Source organism: Onychostoma macrolepis, chromosome 22 (assembly GCF_012432095.1).
Source record: "Onychostoma macrolepis isolate SWU-2019 chromosome 22, ASM1243209v1, whole genome shotgun sequence".
Taxonomy (NCBI): domain Eukaryota; kingdom Metazoa; phylum Chordata; class Actinopteri; order Cypriniformes; family Cyprinidae; genus Onychostoma; species Onychostoma macrolepis.
Window position 1 is genome coordinate 19,967,388 of NC_081176.1, and position 10,902 is coordinate 19,978,289.

General features: G+C 39.7%; 1 protein-coding gene across 10 annotated transcripts in view; it reads right to left on the bottom strand.

The window, feature by feature from the left end:
- Positions 1 to 10,543, bottom strand: part of midn (midnolin) — a 30,738-nt gene extending 20,195 nt beyond the window's left edge. For 6 of the 10 annotated variants that reach the window (XM_058760183.1, XM_058760178.1, XM_058760182.1 and 3 more), the window contains exons 1-4: positions 10,488 to 10,543; positions 10,223 to 10,399; positions 9,684 to 9,719; positions 9,524 to 9,585 (exon numbers count right to left, since the gene is read on the bottom strand). In XM_058760183.1, coding sequence (XP_058616166.1) covers positions 9,524 to 9,585; positions 9,684 to 9,719; positions 10,223 to 10,399; positions 10,488 to 10,528 — 316 coding nt within the window. In that variant the 5' untranslated portion in view covers positions 10,529 to 10,543. The other 4 variants (XM_058760179.1, XM_058760184.1, XM_058760187.1 and 1 more) reach the window with 4 other exon arrangements.
- Between the last annotated feature and the right edge of the window lie 359 nt (positions 10,544 to 10,902).

The window sequence follows — 10,902 nt, forward strand, 5'->3', positions numbered from 1 at the left end:
CCCACAAAAGCTCTGCCCAATCACATGAGGCGCAAGCAATGACGTCCTGTGTGTAGCCAATGGGGGGATGTGCTCCTCACCCACGTGGAGCGCAAACCCCGCCTCCTTTCTCTCCCCCACATCGCTTTCCTCATTGAGGACAAATCCAATCTGAGTGGGCGAGGAGCTCCAGTCCTGGAGTTCCAGCCCACTCCTACCAATTCCACACCATTCATGAGGCAAACTGTCAAAGTAAGTCACCCAATATAACCTTGAATGTTTAAATAGCAACACTGAACGCTCTGTTTACAAAACGACTTGTCTTTTACATATAGCCAAGAATAATAACCAAGAAGTGTTTCAGGTTGCGTGATTGTTGCCCACTGTGTCAGTTTTTTTAACGTCTTCTTCCACAACCCAAATTGTTTTAGCATTTTTGTGATACGCCTATTTTACACATTGATATATGGGTGATTCTTCTTTTTTTTTTCTTTTCTCCCCTTTCCGGTTTCTGAAGCAAAATTTGCTAACAAGTTAGCTAGCAATTAACTTTTGAATGCATGCATGTACATAGTAGCTACTAGCAGTAATAATAATAATAATAATAATAATAATAATAATAATAATAATGTTTCCGAGAACAGTGATTTGGCTACTTTTTATAAATATATTTGTATATTTGAAGTTGTATTCAGTATAAAAGTTTACATTCCTTGGTGTGGGACAAGTTCAGTATTGAGAAATGTTACATTTGTGCCGTCTTTAGATATTCTATAGAATGAGTAGGCTGAGAGGCACAGTTAAAGCTCAAATGCGTTTTCATATCATTGCTAGAGGACAGAGCACTTCCCCTAATTGAAGAATACCGCATATGCAAATATATAATTATCCACGCATGTTCTAAGAGCCTGTAATCTTTCTACGTGTGCAGCTTACGTTTAAAAGCATGCATTACGGTTATCATTATCTCTATTCAAATAGTCCCCCATAAAAGACAGTATGCTCTTAAGGAAACGTTGCGTCCCAGTCATACAGTATAATAAGCATCGCTTGGGGCGATACACAAATTGACGCTTACGTCACTCCCTATCACGATCTCGTGCCAAATGTGCTGTAAGCTACAGTCTGCAGATGGTAGGCCAGCTCTGATATAACACCTTATCTGTACAACAAAGTTAAGTTACTGATAAAAATATCTTGTTTGGGGTTATATAACAGATCCGTTTTTACGAAATGCGGTTAAACGCTGTTTGTACCTTACACCAGAATTTACAACTCATTCACGTGGTGCATATAGACATAGCCATCATTGATTTACGTTAACCTGTGTGAAAAAAATCCATCTAAGTGCAATTTAATTTGCAGTGAAACTTGAGCGCCTACCAGTGGTCAAAGGAGGTATTGGCAACACCAATTTCTAAACAAGTATGAAGCATAAACATGCAGATCCATAACAACCAATTTTTGTTTAAGCAGGAAATAAACATCAGGTGGAAGGTTAGGAGGTTCATATTTTTTGCGTTACTTAAAGGAAAAGTTCACGCAAAATTGAATATTTTGTCATTTGCCTATCCTTATGTTCTTCCAAATCCATTTGACTTTTTTTTTCTTTCGTAGAGAACAAAAGGAGACTTTTAGGTAGAATGACAACCTTAGAGACTATTTAAAAAAAAAAAAAAAGCATGCAAAAGCATGAAAACTGTGGCTGTCAGTTCCTAATATTTTCCTTTTGTGTTCCACCGAAGATAGAAAGTGACACAAAACAACATGAGGATGAGTAAAATGACAGTATTTTAATTTGGAGGTGAATTAAACCCTAACCCTTTTCAAAGTTCAATCAGTCCCAAATCAGCTAGAAGTAGTCAGAAACTATTTTTTAAATGAGATTTTACACAAAAGCTTAAAAACAAGTCAAATTATAAAGTACTCGCTGCAAAATTCAAACAGAATTGACAGCAACCCAGCTGTTGCTCAAAAAGTTCACCATCCCCAATAGAAAATATCATTTTGACACTCACCAATTATTGTGGCAAAAACCTCAAAGTTTCGCGACAATGTCTCAGATTCCTCCACAAGGTTGCCTAGTTTTGGCATGTATAGAGAAAATTATAATGTAGTTTAGATTTGTCCACAAGAAATGTCCACTAAGATGTGGCTACAACAGCCGGTACACTTGGTTCAATGAATCAGCCGTCCCAGTGCGGATGCCGGTTTAAATCCCAAGTCTACTCCAGTGCTCCTGCTATCCGAAACTACACCGTGTGACAGCATTCGAGCGTTGGAGTTGAAGTATAACACCTCTTTACAAAGCTGCTCACAGAATGGGTGGAGACTTTGCTTCTTGCTATGTCAGCATGTGATTTAAGGTGGAGGCCTTAAATCACATGCTTTACTTGATTCTTCATGGAGGTTTCGGAAAACTGTAGGAATTTCTGACTGTAGTTTCACTCAGATGAAATCTAAGGCTGTAAACAAGCTTCATTTGGTTGGAAAAACACATGTATAGTCAAAATATAAGATGTGAGCCACCTTAAAAGATGTTAATGTGGAGTAGCTTTTGATTTAGGAGGGGCGTAACTATGTCCTGACGTCATAAAGATGTTACTGGGCAACCAGTCAAGGAAAACACATTGCTTGGATACAAGAGAAGTCTACGGTAAACAACAAACTTAAGTGGAATTCTAATCTCAGGAAGTTTGTGATGCCACTTCAATACAGCAACAGAAATGTTAAAGATGAGAAATATTGATGAAATACTGCAATATTTTAAGATATAAAAGTTTGCATGTTATATAAGTGAATAATGAGAATTTAAAAAAAAATTTTTTTCCAGTTTAAACCGGTAAACTCCACCCTATAGAGCAAAGCTAAACAAATATAGGACAACTATATTTCACTTTAAGTAAATGAGGAGGAGTTTACATGGCCTAGCATAATTTTAACTGTATTTTAATTTCTGTATTCTGTTATTGTCAGTCATAACATAATAATGATGCAGTTATATCTTACTGAAATAAGTTATACTGAAATATGTGCCGTATACTCCCATAAACACCTTCCCTCATCACCTTTTCAAAGCAGTGATGCGGCAAGGTGGAGGCCGTAAACCTGATTTACAAATTGTAGATGAATAATAAAGTCTTTGTACAGTGCTTCTAATAAGCTGACACAATGTTTTGTAAGAAGGTTTATCTGCTTTCCCACCCTAAAGGGAATTAGGTTGAAGAGGTTTTTTGCTCTTGCCAATTAAACAGCATTCAATGAATCAATTAGCCTTATTCATGCAAGAACGTCTTTAAATGGAAAGGGTGGATGAGAAGGATTTGAAGTGTCACATACAATAAGTATCTCTATGCGCATTCGAATGTGTGAGACATGTGTGGGACATATGTGGGCGTCTGTGCATGTGTGGGTGAGCAGCATTCCAAACCATCAAAGTCATTCCCGTTCCCATTTTCATGTTTGAGAAATGTTCAACTGTCTGTATCCGTCAGCCCCTTCCCGATTGTTGTTTACCCTGATTCTTTTGTTGAAAGAGAGGGGGAAGCATTAGGACACGCCTGTCAATGCGTAGGGCCGTGGCTCGTAGGTCTGTCAACAGGAAGTGGGAATAAATGAGTACTGTGGGAATGCAAAAATTACACAAGAATCATTTACACCTTCACCTAATTCACGCGAAAAGACGAACAAACTTTGCAGGTGTGTTTGCTTTTACAGAGTGTGGTAGATTTTTGACTACCATTCAGAAGTTTGGGGGGCGTTTTTTTTATGTCTTTGGTCTCTTATGCTTACCAAGGCTGCATTTAATTTAATTAAGCAAAAATACAGTAAAATAGTTGTAATGTGAAATATTATTGCCTTTTAAAATGGCTGTTTTGTACTTCAGTATGTTTTACAATAAAATGTATTCCTGTGATTAAAAGAAGCTGAATTTTCAGCAACCATACGCCAGTCTTAAGTGTCACATGATCCTTCAGAAATCATTGTAATTTGCTCATTTGGTAATTCGTATTTGTGACATTGACTTTTAACTGTACACTATCAAGCTTACTCGATCAAATAAATAAATAGATTGACATGAAATACCTGTATCTTAATGCTTCCACTAAAAAGTCTATTATAATGTACAAAACAATTGGCCAAGCAACAAGACGAACACTGCAACAATAACAGTAATATTATTACCTTTACTGCAGTTTTCCACTATTGTCACGATTACTGAGACGCATGATGGTGACATTTGCGTTCGTAAGAAAGAAAAACCAACAACAACAACAATGTGAGTGCGCGATATGAGAGAAATGAAAGTGGCAACGCGAATATTAAGAAATGTCTGACCAGTGATCTGTGATTAACCAATGAGATTTGATCCAGATACCGAGCCACTCGGCCAATCAGAGTTGAGGGCCAAAATAATTGTTGTAGCCTATAAATCATGACATATTTAACATGGCTGTGCAAATCATCTACGTGATGCAAATAACCAACGCTATCTCACGACCAATTCGTACGTATTTTACGAGGTGGCTAATCCGTACGACCTCACTTCTTTTTGTCTAAACCCCAGTGATGGGTAGGTTTAGGGGCGGGGTTAGGTGTAGGTCGTTCGTACAAATTCATACGAATTGGCAACTCGTAAAATACATACGATTTAGCAAAAATCGTATGAATTTGTACGAATTAGCCACCTTATAAAATACGTACGAATTGTAGTGAGATCGGGCTTTTTAATTATTTTAAGTGTTTAATCCTCTGCTAATCATGAGCCCACTGATGCAGGTATTCTAGATATATAATCACAATATCGCATCTTTTGTTCCAGGCATTAGTAGCTTTGCAGGCATATTGCATTTGTATAGTCTTGCATAAGTAGCCACCTGCAGCGTTTGACCACATTGTGAAAAAGTTCACGCAAGCACTTCTTTATGAAAACTGAGAGCGAGCACTACAGAATTCACTCAACACATCAGCCAAATTCCAAAGCAAATTAAGTGTGCATTGCTTGTTATTAATACACATTTCATTTGATATTATACAAGACATCACATGATGAATTAAGACAAAACGGAATTACAGGAGTATCTTTGTTAGCCTCATGTTCTGCAAGGTTTATTTGTTCTCCGCAAACCCTCGTTATCCACCACCCACTCAGCAGCCCACACTCAAACACACATTCTCCCATGTACTCTCGATGTCCTGCAGGCTTAATCCTGGGTTGGCTCGGATTAGCAACTTCCCACGTTAGGCTAATTTAATCAGAACACAGCCTCTAGAGAGAAGCAATGCACGGGGGCTGTGTGGCACACTGACATTTCACCTGTATCCGCTTTTTGACTGGTTGCAGTAATCTAATCATTGATATGGAAGGTTATTCTGGCCCCTGATTCCATCTGTGACGTAGGAAGCTTGGTCAACCCGTGTCCAATCAGACTTTAAAAATAGAAGCCCACACTTCAGAGGAATGCTATTATTTTCCGTCACTCTTTGAGCTGCAGTCCCCACGATAAGCCTTTTTTGCTAATGTTGCTTATTGCTTACTTCCTTATTTCCCTGTGCTGTTCGAGTTCTCCACAGAGAGTTGAATTGTGTCTGTCCGGCAAAGCACTTACATGTGGGCCAATGAGCTTGTTTACTTTCACAGCTTCCCACATAGTGACAGAAGGAATCGGTTTATGACCTCTATGAAGTGTTCTTGGAAAAAGCTGGATTAATCTAAGTCTAAAACATTGCTGGTTTCCTAGACACAAGGTAATCCTGCCCCTGAACAGGATTGCTCAGTTAAGCTTGCCTTCTGAATACGGTCCTTATGTTGCTTAATTAGCGACTTTAGAAGTCAATGCATTGTTAAAAATGATAATTATTTAGGTTCAAGACTCAAGAGTTGGTGAGGTTTAGTATTAAAACAAGATGTATTATATTAACCGTACCTAGTGTTACAGCATTCAAGTTTCAGCATTCTTAAATTGCTTGATTTCAAAGGAAATGTCATTTGTTCATGCAAATTAATTCTTTTTTGTGCCTTTCAGTTCCTCATTAGTTGACAGTCAAACAGCTGCAAAGGTATTCTGAAGCAGGAATTTGACAACGCAGAACTGACAGAATCTGAATAGAATTACAGTAGATTTAGTATGAAATAAATATAACACAAGAAACAGTATATTTATCAGTTTCATCCGAGGAAGTATATGTGATACCTGGAGAAACCTATCCATCTGCATTCCCAGTCATCTCAATGGCACTTGCTCGGCTGGTGTGGAACCCTATAGAAGTATGCATGTGAAATCCGGCATCTTTGCTCATGAGCACTTGTTTTTGCAGCCAGCCATATGACTAATCACTCTAGACCCACAGCGAAATGACGTGGCCACAGTGCTGATTGGATGACAAATGTACACACTGTACAATCCCAACCTGTTTACTGGCATTTATCCAGTTGTGATGCCAAAGCAGCAGATAGAAACAAAGATAAGGTGTTAAATAAATCAATAGTCAGTTTTACATGGCCACATTTTAATGGCCATCAATGAAAAAATATGGTGTAGTTACAAGCATCTACCATCAGGGGCTAATGGACCATGCTAACCAGAAAAACCTTGACCCTTAATTGCATCAAGCATTACTTTGAGATGCTTTACATCACAATTTTTATAATGACTAAAAATTAAGTGTGAAACGTTGCTTAACCTGGGGTTGAAATGACGTTAAGCATAGTGAGAAAAACCTAATAGTATTTATAGTATTATAACCTAGTAATATAATAGTAATAATTTAACAACTCAATGCGAAGAGGCGAACAGAGACTGATGCAGTCCATGCTTAGTCATGTCAGCATTTAGCAGTTCAGATTATTTGATATGTGCAGCCGCTCTAGTTAATTAGTTGAAGAGGTCTATTTTTGTACTCTTGTTAACCTATCTGGCACTAAGAACAAGAATGTGTTTACATGCAACGTTATGTTAATGTTATGCTAATGTTCCTGTGAACTTACATTAAACTTTCTGAGGTACATCACTTGTTGGTTGGGTTACGTCTGCAGTGCGTCAGAACACTGAAGGCTCATTAGACGTCTTGTACACTGATATTGCACTCTGTCCATGAGGTGTTCTTAAATATCTTGATGCAAAACCACACCAGCAACCTTCTACTTATTACATGTGGAGGCTTCCCATAATCTGAGGCCTTGTGAATTCTAGGAGGTGATCTATTTGGGGGATTGTCCTGGATTGAACCCAGTACCTCCTGCCCGTATAATACCTTATCAACATTCTGTAACTGCTGTGATAAAATGCACGCTACGTAACACCATGGCTAAACAGTTAAGATGCATTGACCAGTCAGTGATAAGTTACGTGGTAAATCATGTCCTGTTGTTCCTCAGTGCTCAAGGGACAGTTTTTCTTCAAGTCACCCTAAAGCTGAAGCATTTGAAAGCTTTTACTATAGCTCGAGTCAGTAAAAGCTTGCTTTAGCATGCACGTTGACTTTCTGGAATGATGACGAGTCGGGAGTTCTTGGGAGCACTGCTTCAGAAAGATCGTCATAGCATTACTTGGTGGAAGGTGGTAAACATAAATAAGGTCACTGTCAAGCATTCATTTCGGCATATAAGGCTTGGCTAATCGTTTGGATAGTGCAAATCTGCTGTCATTACTTGTCGTCACCATGTCCACCATAAACGTAAGTGACCAATGGGCATCATTGTTTTCCACTGAGCCAGTACAGTCAGTGCATTCCTGACCTCGCCTAACCACCCAACCTTCCCCGCCCCACCACCAGCTGCTAATATCGGGCCAGCTGACTGAATAAGATCAATGGCTGGGCTCATGGTTATGTTTGATCTGCTGTCTGCTAGCACTGGAAGGCGTCACACATTTGCATGCGGGTGTGGGGCCTTGCGCCAGAGTCCGGGACTTGTCCAAAACAGCAGAAGCATGTAAATGGAGCCAAGTCTACTTGGGTAGTGCTGGATGGAAACTAACTTGATGGCATATTTTCCTAGTGCTTCAGCGCAATGACATGTGATTAGGAAACCAGCACAATCACTATATTGGGTAAGGGCTCAAGCACAAGTCTGAATCTACTAGGAATGTACTAGGGCTTTTAATTGAATGCGCTAATTTGCGGCAATTAATTATTTGAAAAAAAAGGAGATCAAATGAACTCAAATGTCCCATGACCTGTACATAAATTCAGAAGGAATTTTCCTATAGCACGGAAGCAATTTAAGCTTGAAAGCCCCAAATGCAAAAATGCAAAGCATGTTTTTTTACCAATTTTACAGTCAAAAATTATTACTACAGACAACGCACTTTGCTAAACCACAATCACAGAAAGCTGGTAACACAAGAGAAAGGGCACATTCCTACAAGATGCATTCTTGTAAGCAAGACAGTGATCAGAATGAAGGGTATCAAAAGTTTAACTACTTTTAACTTTTAAAAGTGACTTTTTGGTGCCATTTGCACAGAACGTGTTTTTGCATGACACAGGTGCAGGGCAGTGCAATTTTTTTTTTAAAAGGAGCAGATCTAGAGATGTTTTTGGAAAAGTTGATTTTAACCCGAGCGCTGCATTTTTAGAATGCGGTGTCATGCGCAAGATGCAATGCAAGTGCAATGGTCAGACACATTCATCTAACACAAGTTTAGGAAAAACAATGGAAAAGCAGCACAGTGGAATGCAAAACACGTTCAATGTGATAGGCCCATTACAGTGCATTAAAGGCTACATTTGATCAGCTTGCGTGTCCCGTGGGAATCAGACTTAAGAACCTGGGATTGCTAATACTCCACCTCTAAAGCATAAAGCATTTACATTTTAGTGTAAAAAAAAAACCCTGTACTTATATTGTCAATTGATTGTAGTGATCACTTGAAATTTTGCCCCTGCAGTCCTCTGATATTGTTTGAATTCAACTCACTCAATGTTCTTGTCAATCAAGAGTTGCTACTTTGAGAGTACAGATTCATGCACAGACATGCGAGCTTACTTTTTTAGGGAAATAGTATGTCTGTTTGACAACTGGGTTTTCCATGCAGTGCTGCAGGGCTGTTTCCGCTAATGTAATGCATTCTAAGGGGCAATGTTTTGTACTTAAGGGGAAAAATCTGAGCTGTTTTCCAGCTGGATACCTTACGTGGGAAAAAGTGATGGGGGCGGCGAAGGAAATTGTTTCTTGATTGGTTAAGTTTAAGACTAGACACTTCTAGGTGACATGGAGTCATATGCTGGAGACTGTACAGAAAGTCTATGGATTCTGGCAAGTTTAGGAGGAAGGTTTTGTGAGCTTGTCAATCATTTCTTGACGCGCCTTACAAAAGGTAGTTTCACTGCCTCCTCGAAATGAATGCACCTCGGCTTCTCTGGCCACAGACATTGTTTAAACCTTTACAGTATACAATATGAATGTACATATTACGAGCAGTCAAACATGGTTTTACTGAAGCCATACTGTAGAGTTTGTGTGCAGGGTTTCACTCTGTGAGAGACCCCTGTGCCCACGCCTCACCCTCGCTTTCCCAGTCAACCGATTTAACAACCTCACCCTTCTGGAATGTGACGCTTTTCTCGGTGGAACGCAAGACCGCCACAAACATCACTGTTAGCCTGAGGGAGATACAAAGAGTTAGCACAACCTTTGCTTTAGTGCAGCACTAACATGGTTTATTTGCAAGCAATAAAAGTTATTAAAAAGTGTGTCCTACCTTTCTGACGTGGTTTGTGTTCCAAACCAAATGGGTCTATAATAATACAGAAAGTTAGCCGTTAACATTACCATTAATCTCCACTGCTAAGCTTTGACTGCCGGATGTAAATGCCAGGTAACTAATCTCTCTGGAAAGATATATGCAGCCAGATGGTCTACTTACGACATTGACTAGCAGGGGCTAACTGGTCTATGATAACCAGCCAAAAAAGACCAGGGGAGTCATTATTTTTGCTATTCTGTTCAGTACCACATGCAAGAAGTATACTCAATATGATTGTTATGAGAGAGCTACGAGGGGACGCTATTTTAAATGCCCGCATGTACAATTGATTACTTGAGAATCAAGATATTTATCTTGAGAGCAAAGCTGACAAAGTTCAACCAAAAGGTTTTGAGGTGTGCTGTGGATTTGCAGGTTTCTCTAGAACGCTTGCTCTATGTTCTATTTGTAGACACCTATGCATGTGTGGGTGAGAGCGATAAAAAAGGATGTGGTGTAGGGTCTACATCGAGAAACAGCCTTAAACGACTGACCTAAGACCAGCTGCTTTTCTCGGAACTCCAGCCTTAGTCAGTTCCAGTAACTGCAGAACTGGTCGCGGATCTGCGCTGGTCCGTATGCCTGTGTAGGCGGTAGCATCAGGCCTCTGCGCCCACTCCCAGCTTGCATGCAGTATCTCACAGCCACCTGAGAGTCTGAAGTTGTGCAGACTGCAAGCGAAACAAGGTCAGAGCTTCAAGCAGCACTTTCTTACAACTGTCCGTCTTCCTACAAACATCTGAAGCATGATTGTTACACCTAAGCAAGAGAGGTGTCCAATTCTTCTCTGGGAGCACCATTCCGGCAGAGTTCAGCTCAGGGGTGTCCAATCCTGCTCTTGGGGGGCCACCTTTCAGATATGTTTAGCTTCAGCCCCAATTAAACACACCTGAAACAGCTAATCAAGGTCTTCAGGAAAGCCTCTGGGAGCAGGATTGGACAGCACTGGTTTGGTTAGACCTTTTAACGCACCTGAACCATCTAACCAAAGTCTTTGGGCAGCTGCATTGAAGTAGATTGGAGCTAAACTGCATGAAGGTGGCAGAACTGGACACTAATATTCTAGCCACTTTATTTGCAATGCAGAAGTAAGCTATTTTCTTGCATGAGGGTTCTGATTCATTAGTCACTATAGGTATAGGTAAATAATCAGAAGAATAACAAAGTGCAATAA